General features: G+C 49.2%; 1 protein-coding gene across 2 annotated transcripts in view; it reads left to right on the top strand.

The window, feature by feature from the left end:
* RPTOR (regulatory associated protein of MTOR complex 1) overlaps positions 1-19,655 on the top strand; it is a 136,446-nt gene that overhangs the window by 81,059 nt on the left and 35,732 nt on the right. The window contains exons 16-21 of one of the 2 annotated variants that reach the window (XM_074160418.1): positions 107-298; positions 1,592-1,732; positions 3,599-3,716; positions 5,092-5,232; positions 5,627-5,785; positions 13,652-13,770. In XM_074160418.1, the coding sequence (XP_074016519.1) occupies positions 107-298; positions 1,592-1,732; positions 3,599-3,716; positions 5,092-5,232; positions 5,627-5,785; positions 13,652-13,770 (870 nt within the window). The remainder of the gene's footprint in view (positions 1-106; positions 299-1,591; positions 1,733-3,598; positions 3,717-5,091; positions 5,233-5,626; positions 5,786-13,651; positions 13,771-19,655) is intronic. The other variant, XM_074160420.1, reaches the window with a different exon arrangement.

Raw genomic sequence — 19,655 nt, 5'->3', positions numbered from 1 at the left:
GAATAATTATTTTATCTTGATTTCCTGTCTATTTCAGAAATAATCTTTCTCGATGATGAGGTGGAGAGCTGTCATCCAAAATAAACTGCATTGATTTGTGTTTTAGGAAGCTTGCCTTCAAGGAAACCTGATTGCTATTTGCCTGGAGCAGTTAAATGATCCACATCCTCTTCTGCGTCAGTGGGTGGCCATTTGTTTGGGACGCATTTGGCAGAACTTTGACTCAGCCAGGTGGTGCGGGGTGAGAGACAGCGCTCACGAGAAGCTCTACAGTCTCCTCTCAGATCCAATTCCAGAGGTAAAAATCCAACTTTTTAAATAAAAGCCAGTTGAATTGTCAGGGTTCTGGCAGAGGAACACAGAAATACTTAGAAAACCAGGGCCTTCAAGAGCTTTATGTTTGTGTCTGGTTCAAAGAAAGCTCTTTATTGCTGTTTCTTCAAGGTGGGGCAAATCATCCAAGCGCTGCGAGAGAAGTAACCGAAGAGATGCAGGAGGAGTTTGTGCAGCCCTTGGCATCTGGGCACGGGAGTTAGGAAACACCATGTTTCTTGCTTACTTACGTATCAGAATCTTGTTAAAAATGTGGTCCCAAAACCCAATGTGTGTCACAAAAAACCCTCTGGTCTTTTTGTCCAAGTATGAAAACTGTTCTGCTCCTGGTATGTGTGAAAATACATCTTTAATTGAGCATGTTTTACCTGCGTGACAAACTCTCCAAGAGAGAAGCGGTTCTCGTGCAGAGCCCGGCTGTGATTGACAGAGCTTCTCAGAGCCCGCTGAGATTACACAGCCTGGGGGAGATAAACGCCTAACTAACGTGCTAACGTGCCCAGATTGAAGATTAGATTCCCCTTTACCTTCAGCCTTTCTGGCCCACAGCCTCCGCCTCCTTCCTCTGGCCCCAGTTATTCCCCATTTTCCAGGTGGGATCTGGGCGAAGGCAGACTCTGTCCTCACAGCACACACGGAATCCGGGCTGGCTGTCCCCATGGCACATGGGGACCTCTCTTGGAGAAGCCGGAGTGAGCGTTTCTGCTTTACGAAGCACATCCCTCAGTTGCTGATTACGCCGTGTCCCCACCATTGGCAGCCCCTGCCAAGGCGAGCTGTGAGATTCCCAAACCATCTGATCCCTCTGTTCTTTGTGTGATCTGGCAGAGTTTACCCTGATTTGAGCTGCTGTCTCTTCTCCTCTTCCTTTTTTCCATCATCTTTCTGCGAGCCCTTAGCTGAAGACGGTGGCTCAGTGCTCTTATCAAAGAGATTCACATCCCAACAGTAACTCTCTGTGTACCTTATTCCCATTAATTAATATTCTAGGCAACGTCAACTGGAAAAATCACCCATGGGAAGGTCACCGGGTACTCTGGGAAATTAAATATACTCCTGCATCTGTGAATATTTAAAACTCAGTGCTTTGCTGAATCTGTTTTGGTTTTTGCTCTCCACGGGCTTCCGTTTAGCCCTCGCTATTTACCTGACACAGTCCAGGTTTCCAGGCACGCCGTTTGTGGGGATGAGAAATCCCAGTGGCAAACTCTGAGCTGGAAACAAGAGGAAAATAATAATGAGTGTTTGTGTCCCGCAGGTTCGCTGTGCTGCAGTCTTTGCGCTGGGAACGTTTGTGGGCAACTCAGCTGAGCGGACGGATCACTCCACCACCATCGATCACAACGTGGCCATGATGCTGGCCCAGCTCATCAACGATGGAAGCCCCATGGTCAGAAAGGTAGGAAAGGGCTTGGGGCACCCAGCTTTGGGGAATTCGTGCTGATGGGCTCTTCGCTACACCTAATCCGAGAGTGTGTTATTTAATTTGTCAATGGATGTGACTCATTTGGAATTATCTGTTTTATCGTGAAGTCTCTTAACCTCACGTCCTGCTGAGAAGCTCCAGGCACGTGTGACGCCACCAGCGAAAGCCGCAGCATCAGCGCAGCGGGGTGGCTGGAGGCTCAGGGCTCACACGCAGCAACCTCCTGGGATGCTCTTTCATCCACTTGCCCTTTTTCAGTGCACATATTGCAACATTTGGTTTACAATTTGCAATAGAAGGAGCCTACGGACAGGAATAATACGAGTAAAGTGTCGTGTGTTATAGTGCCCGAGTGTTGACAAGGTTGTTGTTCAGATCAAAATGTGTGTTTAACAGCAGATCTCTGGTTTAGCTCATGTGTTTCGCTAAGCAAATGTCTGAAATAGCAGTAACAGTCTCAGGGGCTCGTGGAAATTTTTATATCCCGGTTTTTTCCTTTAAAGAGAATGTGAAGGCAGGGATAAGGAAGGAGAGCAATTACACTGAAGTCTTTTTCAGGCGCACAAACCACTGAGAGTTCTTGCTGGGCTACTCTTCTTCTAATGCTCTTCTGTTGATTGTTGTTTGGTTGCAGTGTTTTACGTTACAGGATCTCAGGTTTTAAATGGAACAGTTATGTTGTGCTAGAAACAGGGAGTATGTGGCAGTCCTGGGGGAGGAAGAGGAGAGGGAGTGAATGCTGTGGAGAGAACACGAGAGCTCTCTTCAGCAGCAAGATCTTGCTTCTTTTAGAAACCACAAGGACGGATGACAGACTGTTTCAAAGTAATTTTCCAGGTTTTGGAGAGTCACAATTTCCGATGCGCCATCAATAGTACGTTTAATAGTTTTTGACGTTCTGGATTGTTCTTGATGGGTGTCTTTAGGTGTCCTAAAGCTTGTGTTTACTTAACTGGAACATCAACACCCTGACAGTTGTCACCAGCGTTGCGAGGATTAATTTTTGTTGTCTCGTTCCAGCATTTAATCAGTTTAATTCAAGAGAGAGCTGCATGTCACACCGTACGCTCTTTGAGATTCATAAATCTCTCTTTTTGGAGATTAGTCCCCTGAACCGAGAACAGCAGTCGCAGCCAGCTCCACACCTCTCCCCTTTGCTGCTTCCAACTGCCTGGCAATTAGCCCTACCTAATTGAGGGTCTGAGCTTCACCTTCTCTTCCCGCTCCACCCTGGTAATTCGGGTTCTCAGGTGGCAGCCAGGAGAACAGACGGCCTGGTGGTCCCTTGCAGGGGCGCAGCACGTTCTCACGTTGGCTGCTGAGATCACGGGTCAGTCTGAGACCCTGCGGTTTGGCAGAGGATTCAGACTCCATGGCCCTTCATGGAGGAGCTGAGCCATGTCCCTGGGGGCCTCTTGTCAGGTTCTGTTTCCTTCAGCTGGGAGCGAATGTGGGACAGGCTGGAGGACGAGGGCTCTGCTTTGTGTGTAGGTGTGGGGCGCAGGGAGGGCTGGGGACACCCATCCTCGGCACGGCTGGTTGCTGCTCTGCAGGAGACACACGCTTCTCATGGGCGTTTGGTACCAGTTCGGCACTTTCTGTGACACCATCAGTTTGACAATACTGGGCAGAGTCAAAGAGTAACAGGAGCCTGTTCAGATATAAAAGACTCGTGAAGGATTAGATTTGAAACACTGTGAAGTGAAGGGAAAATGACTAGTCTGGATGGCCACCCAATGATATCAACCATAATGACCATATTGTTCTGTGTTTCCCTTTGGTCCGTTGTTTCTGACCAACGTAACCGTGAAATACTTGTTTCTTCTGCTCTTTCCGTAGGAGCTGGTGGTGGCTTTAAGTCACCTGGTGGTTCAGTACGAGAGCAATTTCTGCACCGTCGCCCTGCAGTTCATGGAAGAAGAGAAGAATTACCCTCTCCCTTCTCCAGCTGCCACTGGTAGGTGCCTTGTGTCTGTGTGGGCAGGAAATATATAGCCTGAAAGCGCTCGGGAACTTTTATTTAAAGAGTTTGCCCAACGTGATGAAATTCTTGCTGGCGGTGATTTATCAAGCAGCGCCGTCGCTACAAAGGTGAGTGGCGTGGTGGGGAGCTCTGCTCTCTGTTAGCACTGTAATATATTGCACTGGAGAAACGCATCCTCCGCTCAGGCTCCATCGAAAACACAGCTATAGCTCACCGGCAAGATGTAGAGACTGAACACCCTCTCAAATTCAAAGGGATTCCCTTCAAACAGGCTCACCAGACTGGGGGTTTTCCCCCCAAATTATACCTGCAACTTCAGTGTAACGTTGACCTAATGAGAAGCTTCACCACACAATGATGAGCCAACCAGCTCCAGACGAGCAGCAGAGAAGAACTTTATGCTCTGTGTCTGTGGTCCCATCCCTTTTCTTGTTTCTGTTGCTTTATGTGAGGAATGAAAAGCCCTAGTGAAATTGTTGCTAACCTCATATTTTCTTTAGACGTTACCTACATTGGAAACCTTGAAGGATAATGGGACTTTTGCAATGGAAACTTGGGAGATGAGACCCTGTCCTGTCTCTGCAATGGGTAGTTTAATCTCCCTATTGTCTGAATAACTAAATCGTATTGGAAAATAAGCTTCTCCACGTTTGTCCTTTTTGCTGCAGGAAATAAACATTACATGCAGTTTATGTAGTGCTTTTCCTTATCCAAAAGGATCCTGAAGTAGGATGCACTGGAAGCATCGGCCCCACCGGCATCATGCAGCCACCTCTGCAGTCAAATGAACTAGCTGTTCTGAAGCCATGGTGCTGGGACTGTACTCAGGAATGAAAATGAGAAAGTTTGGGAAATTATAAGTATCCAGGTCATGCGCGAAATATGAGTTAAAACCAGGCCTGAAATTTGGTCAGGAAGGCAGGATTTTCGTCACTCTTTATAGTGAGAAAATTTACTGGGTGTTTAATGAGCAGAAGCAGACAGAAGCCTGCAAAGGCTGCCTCCTGACTGGTGTCTGCAGCGTGTCCTGGCACAGTGTCTAGGCAGTGGCCAGCACCAGCCTGGAGAGAGGAGTCAGGGGGCCTCTCTGGGCAGTCTGCAGGCACTGGCCAGGCTCAGCTCACCTGGGTTTATTGGATATTAAAAAAAATCACAGCCTAAACAGCAGAGACACATGGTCCTTGTGCACAGGGGGTCCTTTGTCATCCCTCATTCTGTTTTAGTCCAATGGGCAATGACTAAATTCTGTTCATATTGGTAGTATTTTAATTCTGTTATTGCTGGGAAATAACCAAAAGGCTCTGATGGCTTTGGTTACACCTATAATTGTTAAATTTTGCACCCGCAGAGGGTGGGAGTTTGACACCAGTGCGGGATGGTCCATGTACACCGAGGCTGCGGTCCGTCAGCTCCTACGGGAACATCCGAGCAGTTACCACAGCGAGGAACCTGAACAAGTCCTTGCAGAACCTCAGCCTGAATGAAGAATGTAAGAGATGTTTCAAAATTCGGTCATTTTTCTTTACCTCTTCTCTGCCTCCGACAACATGAGCTGAGACTTTAGCCTGGATTCTCCAACTGCCAGTTCCAAGGGCTTAGATGAGAAGCCCCCTCATAATTAGTTTCAATTTTCTGGTCATTAGTATTGACTTTTTCTGAGTGTTTGGGGACCAAAAAAGGTCCCTTCCAACTTCCGAACGTGTTTTTAACTGAATCTTTTCTGACCCCTTGATGCTTCCTCTGTATTTAAACATTCAGTGTTGTGGGTTTGCCTGCGCCTTCGCCGAGTGTTGCAGGGTTCAGGAAAGGGCTGTTATTCCTGGGTAAAAATTGTTCTCTTGCCAGTTCTTGTGTCGGCATCTGCTCTCTTTTTCTTCTGGCAGCTGGAAGCTCTGTTGCGTTTTCTCCTGGGAATCTCAGCACCAGCAGCAGCGCCAGCAGCACCTTGGGCAGCCCTGAGAACGAGGAGTATATCCTGTCCTTCGAGACCATCGACAAGATGAGACGAGTCAGCTCTTACTCTTCTCTGAATTCACTGATAGGTGAGTAAAGACCTTCTTACCCCTCCCTTGGTGTCACCTTCCTTCACGTGCTTGCACTAGCTTTTGTGGAGAGCTTGGATCTTCACTCCTCTAGATCTTATTCCAGCAAAACCTCTCGTCCCACTAGAAATGATGCTCTTGTGGTTGGGTTTCGTGCGGAGCAGAGTCCCCCCTGCCCTGGTGGAGGGACTGGCAATGAGAGGCTCCAGCCGTACGCCTCACTGTGATGGAGAGTTAGGAATTTGGGCACAAAATCTAGCATATAGAGGAATTTCAGCTCCACCGCAGAGCCCTTGGCTGGAGAAGGAAAGCCAGGACTCCCGGTGCCATGGGCGGCAGCTGGGCACACTGGCATTTTCAGCCCAGCTTATTTTTCACGTGGGTGGTGTTTCCATGCAGCACAGGCACGTTATTGTGTTACTCACCCGAGGAAGCCTCACCTGGCTGATTTCCTATGCAGGTTTATATGTACATTGTTAAAATAGGACATAAAAAAGAAGAAATCCCAGGCTGTGTCTTAAAAGCAAGAAGACTTGAGTGTTTCACAGAAATCTGCTCTTGTGCAAGAAGTTCCGTGGGTGATGCCGCTGCCTCCAGTCCCCTCTCCGTTGGTCCCTCCCGGAGAAGCGGCTCTAACGTCACCGATAAAAACGCTGGGCTTTTTACCACCACTCCACGGGCTCCTTCTCTCCCGGCGCCCGGCTCTGGGTAACGCTCAGAGCCCTGTGTAGCACAGAGGGAAAGGAAATTTTCCTTGGATTTACGCAGCACTTGGCTGATTTGTGTGTCATGGGTTGTTTGCGTTTCTTTTATAGAACAAAACTGGAATGTTTATATCGAGCTGGTTCAACTCATTTGTTTTTCAGGGAACTTTCTCAGCCATGTCTGATTGCTACGGGAGCGGTGCTTTAAAATACCTGTAGTTTTTCAAACAATCTAAAGCGTTTGGGGATGGTAACGCGGACAACGTGGGGAAGGACAGAGCTTTGGGAGCAGGGGAGGCAGCAGGGAAATGCTGGGGGAAGCCTCTGTATTTCCTTTGTCGTCAGTAAATGTGCCTGTATTTTTCTAGCCCTCAAAAACCAGTGAAAAAAAGAGCGGTGGAGCTCAGAGAGGAGTCCACCTGGCGGATAGACTTACCTTGACTGAAGAAACCTTTTGCTGTGCTCTATTTTCTGGAAGAAGTGATGGTGACTTGGGTCTCCTGAGCTGAAACGTTCTGAGCTTGTAATTCCTGAGCCCCTGGGGCAGTTTAAAGCCATGTGCTCATTAGAAACTTGATCAATTCAGTTGCTTTTGATTGTAGGTAGTGAAATTGGATCTTCTAAAGCATGACAGGAATGGTAGGAAACTTCTCTCCATCTTAAGCTAGAACTTGAGTTTTCCTCATTTCTGCTGGTGCCAAGTGGTGTCTGCTCGATGGCTGGTGCGTGTCTCCCGAGAGCTTTGCAGCAGGGTTGGGGAAGAATCTCGAGCTGAGCTGGAGATGAGCGAGGGAGACCTGGGAAAACAAAAAGAGCAGTTCTCCAAAGCCTCCCTCATTCCTATTCAATCGGAAGAGCTCATCTCCAGCTGGAAACGACGGAGCTTATAGAAGTGTTTAAAATTCATAACTCGCACAGAATCCCATTACCTTCAGCGTTTGCCTGCTGAAAGCCAGGCTTTTTTCATTTCTCCTGAAGAATCACCGGCTCCCAGCCTGCTCTCTCTGGCTCCCCAAGGAAAGATTTCAAAATGCCACCGGCTCCAGCCCCCCCTCGGCGGTGCTGCGGCCGCACAGCCAGCCCAGGCTCACGTTAACCCCCCCTCATTAAGGTGTTAGTGCGCGATAAAACACTGCTCTACAGCTGGCGAGAGCGGGGTAACACGGAGAGGAGTCCGGCTGGGTGAGGGGCTTGTCTCCACTGAAGAAATGGTTTGCTCTATTCTCCGTCTTCTGGAAGAAGTGGTGGTAATTGGGCTTTGCAGTAATGACTGCCAAATATCTGAGACGAGTGGAGCAGTAGAAAGGATGCTTTGGGCACACGGGTAGGCTCGAACCAGAGCAGAAAACTAGTCTGTCATGATAAAAGTAGATGTTTTCAACCACAGTTTAATTCTGTGTTCCGTGCTCTGCGTTCCCTCGGTGGATTCACTGGTGTTTAGGGCTCTCTTCCTCTCTTGTGATTTTAGGAACGTGCTGCTGGAGGGGTTGTTCTGGATCAGTCTCTCCATTTCACTGACACTGCAGCGTCGTACAATGTTCTTCTTCACATAACCTTGAGGAAAAACTCTCCATTCCTTCTTCTGCCGTTTTACAGTTTCTTAGGCTAATTATAGGCCAAGTGTCCCCATGTAGTGTCTCCCCCCAACGCAACATGCAGGTTTTGTTGAGGTGTGCTGTTCTCTGCCTGTTCCTTGGCCAGACAGTCCTGTTACCAGAGGAGACATTTATTCCCGGCCCACGTTTTCAAGCTGGCAAGAAGCAGTTTTGGGTTAGTCAACAAAGACATCAGTTTGGACGGGAAGCTGAGCCGTGCTGCTTATTCCTTACAACTACTCATTAATCTTGGTGTCCTGGAAATTTTTAGTTTAGTTTAGTTTAGTTTTAGAAAAGGGAAGGAATTAAGGTGGGGGTTTTGCATTACCTTGAGGCTGATTATTCATATCCAAACCGCGTGCTTAAAGTCTTTGTCCTACAGAGAGCATCGCTGGAAAGATTCTATTAAGGAATGATCAAAGGAGGAGGCAAATAAATCTTGGAGTGATGAAATGCTGGGGAATAGTTCTCTTTTTCCAGCAGGAGAGGCTGGGGACAGGAAACTCTTTGCTGTGTCGCAGGATCTGTCCTGAAGAGCTGCCTCGAAGTAATGCTTCCAGCGGGAGGTTGCTGCGGTGAGGATGAGGAGGGAGGTGGACAGGGAGCTGCAGCAGATGAGAGAGGGAGCGTTGGGAGAGGTAGAGCCTCCTCCTCTATCCCTAGGCAATATATTTAAATGCACAGAAATAATGAGCCGTAACTGGTCAACCAGCAGTATTTGTAAATAGTAACTTGCACAGCAGCAAAACACAGGGATCTGAGGGGGTTTTGGAAGTGGAAGCTTCGCGGTGGCTACTTTCGTGTTGGCTGTGGCAGACCTGGCCCAGGGGAAATGCCTGCTCTGGGGGAACATGTTTTTCCTAATGAGCTGCTTCTGGTTTCTGTTGAAATGTGAAAAAGCTCGTGCTTTGCCATTTGAATCACCATCAGGGGTTGGAGTGTGCGGGAAACCCTTTGCACGGCCCCGTGCAAGAAGAGCAGCTTCCAGACCCTCAGGTCTGTGCGAGAGACGCTGATCTGCTGTTGCTGGAGGGAAGGGGCTGCTGTTTGCAGTTGTGGAGTTCGGAGAGCAGTCGGGATTTCAGGTGTTCTCTTCAGCCAAGAAGCTCTGACGGGACCTTCTGTGTCGCTCAGGGGACGAGGAGAGACTTGGGGATACAGGTTTATGTGGGATTAGCGTTGGTGGGAAGCAGATACCCGTGTCCTTGGGTACTGTTCAGCCTGAAATATTTCAGCTGCACGTTACATTTCCAGTCCGAGCCTCACAGTGCCCTGGGGCTGTGCAGGCAGAGGAGCTGCCACCCGTCCCAGGGGGGGCACCAGCACCCGGGCAGCTTTGGGGCATCTTTTGGGTATCTTTGGGGCAGCTTTTGCTGCTGCCTTGGGTAGGGAGGGGACCGCGCCTTCTTCTGGAGATCCAGGCTTGGAACCACTGCAGGGATTTTTACAGGGGATTAGAAAGAAACCCCATCAAGGCCTGGCAAGTCGGAAAGACTATATAAAACCGTTAGCATTCATTTTGGCATCCAGCGTGGTTCTGCCCTTCGTGCACTCGGTGGCCCGGCGGCAGGACCCCAGCCAGGTACCTTCCTCAGGTGTGATGCTGCTGAACTGAACTGAGAGTTGTGCATATGCAACGAAAATCAAAGTCATCAGTAAAGGCAGGCAATTTATTTTTGACATTCTTAGCGGAGAGGAATCATTTTGTAAACGTAAATCTATACTGCAAGGTCCATTTAACTGGCTTTGAATCAGCCTGACTAATTACAGAGCTGTCTGCTTAGATTAACACCCCGTCCCCCTTGCTCGGCTCTTTGTTTGCATCTCGTGGATATTTTTTGCATTTTAGTCCATTACATGAAATCAAGGCGCTCTTCCTCCTGCCACCTCTGCTGCCTCCCATTATCCCCCTGCCTCGGTGCTGGGGTTTTATGGGGAGCGGTGTCAGATGTGTCACTCGGCTGAATCAGCGCCACGAACATCACCGACGGGGCCAGGGGGTGGCAGAAGAAAGGACCGGTCCTTCGAGCAGCAGCTCTGAGCCCGAGATGCCTTTGTAGAAATTCCCTCTGTTCTTTTCAAAGGCTGGGAGTGAACGGGGAATTGCGCTGGCGCAGTTCTGTTTTAATTTGGGGTTGGTTTTTTTCGTGATGCTTAGATGTATAAAAAAATGTCGTTGGGTTTTTTTCTCCGTGGCTGCGTCACGGGTGAGGTGGTTATCAGAGACACTGGGAAATCTGATGGGTACCCTCTTGCTCTCCCTTTCTCTCCCTTACCTTTCACTCTCTTTCAAGGGCTTTAAAAGAAATCAAGCTGTTCAGATTTCCCATGGGTCCTTATGTACCTTCTAGCACGGGCCCAAACGCAGGAGGCAGAGCTCTGAGCAGACCCCAGGTGACATTACCGATGGCTGCTTCACTGCCTCTTTGTCTCTCTGCCTCTTGCTCTTTCTCCTTCCCCCTCCTCCTTTCCTTTCCTTTCCCTGGCAATAGAAGCTTCCAGGATGAACGTGGCAATTGCAAAAATAAAACCTAAATGGTCAGAAGCCTGGAGAAGACAGACAAGCATCATATCACCATCCTGTAGGGCTGGAAGGCCTGACCCCCTCTACTCTGCACTGGTGAGGCCACAACTGGAATACTGTGTCCAGTTCTGGGCTCCCCAGTTCAAGAGAGACAGGGAACTACTGGAGAGAGTCCAGCGTAGGGCAACTAAGATGATTAAGGGATTGGAGCATCTCCCTTATGAGGAAAGGCTGAGAGAGCTGGGACTCTTTAGCCTGGAGAAGAGAAGGCTGAGGGGAGACCTTATTAATGCTTCCAAGTACCTAAAGGGTGGGTTGAAGGAGGATGGACCCAGACTCTTTTCAGTGGTTCCCAGTGACAGGACGAGGGGCAACGGGCACAAGCTGGAACATGGGAAGTTCCATTCAAATACGAGGAGAAACTTCTTTCGGGTGAGGGTGCCAGAGCCCTGGAACAGGCTGCCCAGGGGGGTTGTGGAGTCCCCTTCTCTGGAGATCTTCAAGACCCTCCTGGATGCAGTTCTGAGTGATGTGCTCTGGGCAGCCCTGCTTTAGCAGGGGAGTTGGCCTTGATGATCTCTAGAGGTCCCTTCCAACTCTGACAATTCCGCGATCTCATGATTCTGTGAACCCTCTCCCAAGCAGAGACTTACTTTGTTGTGTATTGACATTTTCTTTATTTAAACACGGATATGAGAAAAAGACAATGGCTTTTTGCCCATTGTGACCAAAGCCAGAACCTGAGCTGGGATGCTGCAGGGTTCAGTTCTGCTCTCCTCGTGCACGTCGTCCTCACCCGTTCCCTCATCTCGTGCGCTTCGGGCTCTGGTCTCAGCTGGCACAAACCAAATGGGGCAGGTCAGCGCCCTCTGACTCTGCCGTGTCTTGGGAGTTGTTATTGATTTCTGGGATCATCAACTTCTTCATTTTTCCTGGGCGGATTTAACACTGCTGTGTCTTTGTCCTGCACCCTACCTGTCGTGGGAAGGCTGGGATTAGCCATAGGACTCTGCTGCGTAGGTGACCCCCAGCAAATAGGGAGTGCAGTCCAAGTGGTGCCATCACAAATACGTGTGAGGTTTCTGAGTGGAACCCTGTAATGGACACCACTTGGAAAATCTGTCGGGTGTCAGCCGAGTGAGAGACCCTTTTCTGTGCAGGTCAGATGGGAGGATGGAGTTGGGTCATTACCTCTGCGGTTTGCAGGATGCTTTGTCACGCGCCAGGGAATGTTTCTGGCAGAAGGAAGGTTCCCCTGGCAAAGGCAGGCAAACCCAGAGCAGCGTGTGAGCTCTGGGAGCTGGGTGATACCTGCCTTCTTCAGCCAGCCTTCACAGCTGGACTCTCCAGGGCTGTTTTCATAGAATCATAGAATAGAATCATAGAATTGTCGAGGTTGGAAGGGACCTTTAAGATCATCGAGTCCAACTATCAACCTAACTCTGATAAAAACCATCACTAAACCATGTCTCTAAGCGCTATGTCAACCCATCTTTTAAATCCCTCCAGGGATGGTGCCTCAACCACTTGCTTTTCCTCAGTCACTTCCACTTCCTCAACCACAGCCCATTCCAAGGCTTAATAACCCTTTCAGTGTTAAAATTTTTCCTAATATCCAATCTGAACCTCCTCTGGCGCAACTTGAGGCCGTTTCCTCTTGTCCCATCGCCTGTTACTTGGATGAAGAGACTGACCCCCCCCGGCTACCCCCTCCTTTCAGGGAGTTGGAGAGAGCGAGAAGGTCTCCCCTCAGCCTCCTTGTCTCCAGGCTGAACACCCCCAGCTCCCTCAGCCTCTCCTCATAAGACTTGTTCTCCAGACCCCTCACCAGCTCTGTTGCCCTTCTCTGGACCCGCTCCAGCCCCTCAATGTCTTTTTTGTGGGAAGGGGCCCAAAACTGGACACAGCCCTCGAGGTGGGGCAATGATTCATAGAATCATAGAATGGTTTGGGTTGGAAGGGACCTTAAGGATCACCTTCTTCCAACCCCCTGCCCTGGCGGGGACACCTCCCAGCAGACCATTTTCTGTTGGTCTGAGCATCGGGTTCAGCAGCTGCCGGGTGAGAAGCTGCTTGTTGACCACCGAACCCTTTCTTCCTGCCTTAACGCTATAAATTTAGATGCCTCCAGAAACACGAAGGGAGATGCAGTAACAGCTTGATCTGTCATTTACCGTTGATTGTGACTCATCTGAAATTCCTATTTTAGTTCCTTTTTTTGTTAGTGCAACCACTTTAATATTGTCCAAATGGCTCAACTCCCAAACAACGATGTTACAACTATTAGACGTCGTGAGGGTTCAAAGAAAGAATAACAAATTAAAGATCCGCCTAAAAGCAGGAGAATAAAATGTTCACGGAACTTTGTCAGTTGTTGCAAATGCTTATTAATTTGATTTGTACTTCGAATCTGTCAGTCCCTTCTGCTGAAATACCAAATGGCAGATATTCTCATTAAATAACAAATTGGCAATTGAGGAATGGGTACAAATGTCAATAGGAAGAGCTGGGTTAGACTTACTGCTTCCAAGGGTGCGGGTCCTACAGCTTCATTTTTAACATTTAGATGTTTGGTAAACTTGTAGAATATATAAACCCCTGAACATTCAAGCTGAGTATTAGTGCTTAAAACACCAATAAAAATAACCATAAAAATACAACCCAGTAACTGTGGTTTTATGCTCTTTAGTATTTTAGCTCAGGAAATCCAAAGACATTATCCATTTGGCCTTTCCAGATTATTTGATTCAGGAGCCTAGAAATCCAGCAGTTCAACTGAAGCTTATTTAGGTAGTCTTTAATTTATTTTGCCTTCTCCCACTTGCATTTAACAAGCCCTTGCAGAGTTCACAGAGAAAGACAAACCAGAGACAGAATGCCCGTGTAGGGTGTTTTTAAGCTCTTCTCTTGATGTTTTCCTGGATGTCACTGTGATGTTTGGAGTTCTAATGAATTTTCTCACATAAGATCAAAGCGTTTGAGTTGATGGATTGTCATGTGCTGTGGGGCTTTGTTTTGTTTTTTTTTTTCTTTATTATTTTAGGTGTGAGTTTCAACAGTGTTTATACCCAGATTTGGAGAGTGCTCCTTCACCTGGCTGCTGACCCCTATCCCGACGTCTCTGACTTGGCTATGAAAGTTCTCAACAGCATTGCCTACAAGGTACACCCTTCTGGCTTTGGGTCTGTCTGGGAGGCTTTTTTTTGGTTCACATCGTTTGTATGTTGATTTTTCTCATGCTTAGGCAAAGCGTAGGCAGCCTCAACTGAGTAGATCCGTTGGAGGGCTCTGGTGAATGGTCCTCGTTCAGTCTGGGTCTATTGCAGAAGGAGCTTTTAATGTTTCAAAATGATAAACACTCGTGAAGCCTTGATCAGGTAAAATAAATAAATGGGGGAGGGCCTGGGATTGTTTCAGGGTATAAATTAGGTGCAGACCTTAGACAGTAGGTCTTGTTTAGAAGTCTACTTATCTAGATCGGTCCCTGGGAGAAACCTTAAATCTACCTCATTCAATTATCCGTTTGCAAACTGATTTAGATTATGCAAGTGGGACTGGCCTGCAGACTGAAGCCACAACGGCTCTCCAACCCAGGTGAACTAGTACATGTGAGTCAGCATGCAGACACCCCCCCGCCACCCCCCCTGCCACCCCGGCCGAAGCCACCATCCTCATCACATCTCATCCTCCGAGGGTGACAAGATGTCCCTGGAGGCTGCCATCACTGCTGACTGGGAATTGCCAGCTCGGGGAGCTGCAGGAGCACCCTCACCTCCCGCCCCAAACCAAGCACCAGGCCCCCCCAAGAACATCTTCTCACCAACTGCCTCCCCCCTTCCCCGGCTGGGGCTGCGGGAAAGTGACCGAACGCCGTCCCCCCTCCCCGCTTCCTACTGCTCCAGCATCCAGCCCATGAGCCATCGCAATGCCGATGACCTCTCTTACTGACCTTTTCCATGGAATAATCCGAAATCCTCAGACTTAGGCTCCTAAACTCAAGTTGCAGTAAGAGAAGCCGGCATTGTGCACTGCCATTGTAATGCCTTAGAGACTTCTTGCTTTGAAATCTGATTTTCTATTGAGAAGCCAGTTATTATTTGAACTCTTATGTTTGTTTTTAAGTATACGTGTCCGTGAGCGGTGAAGTCTGGGGTTTGGGACAGAGGATGATTTTGGGAGTGGGGGCGATGGGTCAGCCCTTCCCCGGCGATTCAGGTCTCCAGCAAATTATGGTCAGGCTGGAGGTGAATAAGGAAAGGAAAAGGTGAAAGATTTCCCCCTCTCTGCTCTAGATGCGTAAAACTATTTCAGTTTTGGAAGCCTCTTTGCAAAATGAAATGTTGCTCTTACTGTGGGATTAAAAAGGATGTAAAGAGGAACCAGATCTGCTTTTCCTGTCTTCGGTATTTTCTCAGACTCGCTCCCTCGCTGGTGGAAAGAGATGTATAAGTATCAGTGAAGGTGCTGCTCTGCCCTGCAGGTGCCTTCGCTAGCGCTGCTACGGGCCTGCTCAGCCAGCAGGAATTTCCATCCCCGAGTTGTGATACCGGTAGTTAGTGTTGGCGCTGGTTTGGTGGAGACTGTTGATTCTGACGAGTTTGGACCTAACGCCGTGGTTCTGAGTGGAGCCCAAGAGCTGGAGTGGATGGGTGTCAGGCATCTCGTGCTCTGCTTCCCAGGCAGCTGCCCTGGCCTGGGCTTTGCAAAATAATAAAAGAATTCCCGTTTTCAAAGTTTTTTTTATCTGGGGATGCTTCCGTGAGCAAAATTTGCTTGTTCTTCTTCGCCTTAGCCGTAAGATCCATAAGGAAAGTATTTAAATATTCAATTTTGGGCAGCTGCCTATATAGCAGGCAAACTGCTGTGCACTTCGTGATACTGCAGGCTTTGCTTTTGCGGGTACCACCTGAGTTAGGTACCTTCTAAAAAGGCTTTTTTTATTAAAAAAAAAACCCAACAAACCACCCCGTTACCAGCCCACCCAAATGGAAGTTGAGGCTGTGATCCAGCCTCGGTTCCTTTCGTTACGGACAGAACTCCTGTGGCCATCGGTGCTGCTGGGATTTCTGCTGCTGGGAGCTCAGGCGGTTTAGAGGAGCTGTCTGACGGGTAATGCAAATCACTAGCAATTAAATTTTTGCTAAGTGTATCCTGAGGTCATTCCTTGGTGCCAATGAAGCTGCTTTGGACCTCAGAGGGAGCAGCCTGGGTGGTGCCCACAGCCCTTTGGCCCTCCCGAGCATCTGCAATTTTCCATTTCGTTGGTTGAATTTTATCACTGAATAAAAACAAAAGTCGATTTTCTTGCTTCGGCAAAAATACCGCTTCAGGTGAATCAAAACACTTGAATATTTAGGGGTTTAACCCTTTTGTTCTAATTAATACAAAATTAAACAGGCGACACGAGGTTCCATTTAGGAACTCGGAAATTTTCTTGAATTAACACAACGGAACAAAACGCTGTGATTTGTACGATGTTGCCTGTTGTTGTTGGGCTTCTCGGCTGAAAGCCCTGAGCAAATTAGCCACGGGCTTGTACTTCTGGGTGGTGTCGCTGAACTGCTTCTTCCTTTTTTGGTGAACTAAATATTTAGCCTGGAAGCACAGAGCTTTGGCAACGCTTTGAGTCTATATGGCTTTGAAACATCTCTTGTTTCTTGACGGGCTGATGTTGGCCACGTCACTTGATTGCCCCGATGGTGACCAGACACCTCCTGGGGAGTAGTGGGGCTGGAGGACGTTAGAAAAGTCCGTATCGCTACGCTTTTAAATCCCCTACAGTAAAACAGGGGACCAGAACTGTGAGCTTTGTGCAAAAATCCAGTTTAAGAGCCTGAATTTGTCAAATAGTTATTTCACAGAATCACAGAATCGCCTAGGTTGGAAGGGACCTTTAAGATCATCTAGTCCAACCTTAAAAAAAAACAGACCCACCACCAACACTGAACCATATTCCCAAGCACCATGTCAACTCGTCTTTTGAGTGTCTCCAGGGATGGTCCCTCAACCACTTCCCTGGGCAGCCCATTCCAAGGCTTGATAACTCTTTCAGTAAAGAAATTCTTCCTAATATCCAATCTGAACCTCCCCTGGCACAACTTGAGGCCGTTTCCTCTTGTCCCGTCGCCTGTGACTTGGGAGAAGAGACTGACCCCCCCTGGCTACCCCCTCCCTTCAGGGAGTTGTAGAGAGCGAGAAGGTCTCCCCTCAGCCTCCTTGTCTTCAGGCTGAACACCCCCAGCTCCCTCAGCCTCTCCTCATAAGACTTGTTCTCCAGACCCCTCACCAGCTCCGTTGCCCTTCTCTGGACCCTCTCCAGCCCCTCAATGTCTTTTTTTGTGTGAAGGGGCCCAAAACTGGACACAGCCCTCGAGGTGGGGCCTCACCAGTGCCCAGTACAGGGGGACGATCACCTCTTGGGTCCTACTCGCCATGCTGTTCCTGATACAGGCCAGGACGCTGTTGGCCTTCTTGGCCACCTGGGCACACTGCTGGCTCATGTTCAGCCCACAGTCGACCAACACCCCCAGGTCCTTTTCTGCCAGGCAGCTCCAGCCGCTCTGTCCCAAGCCCGTAGCACTGCTTGGGGTTGGTGTGACCCAAGGGCAGGACCCGACACTTGGCCTTATTGAAACTCATCCCGTTGGTCTCAGCCCATCGATCCAGCCTGTCCAGATCCCTCTGCAAGACCTTTCTACCCTCCAGCAGGTCGACACTCCCTCCCAACTTGGTGTCATCTGCAAATTTACTGAGGGTGCACTCGATCCCCTCGTCCAGATCATAGAATCATAGAATCATAGAATGGTTAGAGTTGGAAGGGACCTTGAAGATCATCGAGTTCCAACCCCCCTGCCATGGGCAGGGACACCTCCACTAGAGCAGGTTGCTCAAAGCCCCATTAAACACTTCCAGGGATGGGGCATCCACAACTTCCCTGGGCAACCTGTTCCAGTGCCTCACCACCCTCACAGTAAAGAATTTCCTCCTAATATCTAATCTAAATCTCCCCTCTTCCAATTTAAAACCATTACCCCTTGTCCTGTCACTACATTTCCTGACCAAGAGTCCCTCTCCGGCTCTCCTGTAGCTCTCTTCAGATATTGGAAGGCTGCTCTGAGGTCTCCCCGGAGCCTTCTCTTCTCCAGGCTGAACAACCCCAGCTCTCTCAGCCTGTCTCCGTAGGGGAGGTGCTCCATCCCTCTGATAATCTTTGTGGCCCTCCGCTGGACCCGTTCCAACAGGTCCGTGTCCTTCCTGTGTTGAGGACTCCAAAGCTGGACACAATATTCCAGGTGGGGTCTCACGAGTGCAGAGTAGAGGGGTAGAATCACCTCCCGTGACCTGCTGGCCACACTTCTCTTGATGCAGCCCAGGATGGGGTTGGCTTTCTGGGCTGCCAGTGCGCATTGCCGGCTCACGTTGAGCTTCTCATCCACCAGCACCCCCAAGTCCTTCTCCTCAGGGCTGCTCTCCAGCCATTCTCCGCCCTTTATCAGATCATTGATGAAGATGTTAAAGAGAACCAGCCCCAATACCGAGCCCTGTGGGACACCGCTTTTGCAAGGCACCATGTGAATTAAAAACAGAATTTTTGTTTTCAAATGAGACCAGCCCTACCCAGGGTATCCGGGAGCCGGGAATATAGATCTTTGTCTGCCGGAGTTCTCCGCTGGGCTTTAAATAGGGCGCTGTCTTTGGGAGCAGCCGGTGAGTGGGTGCGCAGCCGGGTGTGCTGCCTGGCTGTGAAATACGCTGGTTTATCTCATGATTAGACGCGGCTCGTTCTCGCACAGATTGCGGCTGTGGTGTGATTTATGTTTATGATGCAGATCGGAACGGTACAGCTCTCGTTCCCAGCCTGATCTTTTGAAAAAAATCCAAAACATGCTTTTTTGCCCAGACCAAAACAAACAAAAAGGACCCAGTGAATCTGTGTTGGCCTTTTGAGACTTTTTGAAATCACAGTAAATTAAGGAAAGTTTCCTTCCTCCCAGGTTCCTTCATCCAGCTGTTTTTAATGGAAGGCTTGAGGCTGAATTATCCCAGGAGCTATTCCTCCACGACATCACTCCTTGGTACAGGCTTTTCTGGGCATAAGCAAGTCATTCTGATAGTGTGCTCTTTTTTTTTTTTCTTTTTTTTTTTTTTTAAGCTGGAGTCAATTTGCAAAATTATGAATTACCGTCTCCCCTCCTGAAAAGAGGATTTGACTGGCAGAGGAGCAAATCCCCGGGAAATGGGGAGCTGCTGCCTCCGGCAAAATATCACTGAGCTGCAGCCCTCTCGCTGCTCGTGGAAAAGAAATGGCTTTTTTATTTTTCCCAGGAGGAGGAAGGCTGTCACCACACTCATCCCCTGCAGCAAAGCACCTTGTTCCTCTGCTGTGAAGCAGGGTGACCCGGCCCATTGCAGTGACAGAGACCTGACTGCGAGAATCTTAAATCTGAGCCTTCTGTAACTAATTAAAACTAGTTATGGGTAATATGTCACGAGTTGCTAAATTGTTCCTGCTTTCTCTCTGTTCCCCTGCTGTGATGGTGTGTCCCAGCCCTGTGTAGACCCCTCTGCCTTCCTGAGCGATGGGGAGACCAGTGGCCTTTAGGAGCCCTCCCAGCCCACTTGAAAAGGAGGAAAATGACCCATAAAATGAGGCTTCTGGCAGGAGGAGGCTGGGGGGCGGCCAGGCTGAGCGGGGGGGGGGGGGGGTGGCACTGGCCTCCCCAGCCGTAGCCACCCGGCGCTGCCGTGGTGCCCTATGGTGACGGCCACCCCGGCTCCTGCCCTCGGGAGCCAAGCAAAGGATAGTCAGGAGGGCTGGAACCCCGAGGACGTGAGGGAGGTGGACCTCCCTCAGAGGATGGGAGGAGGGAAGGTGGTCTCGGAGGGCCCTGTGAGGAGCGAGCAGGGGGGCTCCCGACACGCGCACCCCCCGTTTCTCTCTGCAGCAGACACATGTGGGCCGAGGGCAGAGGGATGCTGGTGTTCGTGGTGGTTCTTGGGTCTTATAAAAGGCTGTTGTGTTCCATGTGCTGTGCGTGTCGGTAGCT

Source organism: Numenius arquata, chromosome 17 (assembly GCF_964106895.1).
Source record: "Numenius arquata chromosome 17, bNumArq3.hap1.1, whole genome shotgun sequence".
Taxonomy (NCBI): Eukaryota; Metazoa; Chordata; class Aves; order Charadriiformes; family Scolopacidae; genus Numenius; species Numenius arquata.
The sequence above is the reverse complement of the archived record's forward strand: the minus strand, read 5'-3'. Positions and strand labels throughout refer to the sequence as shown.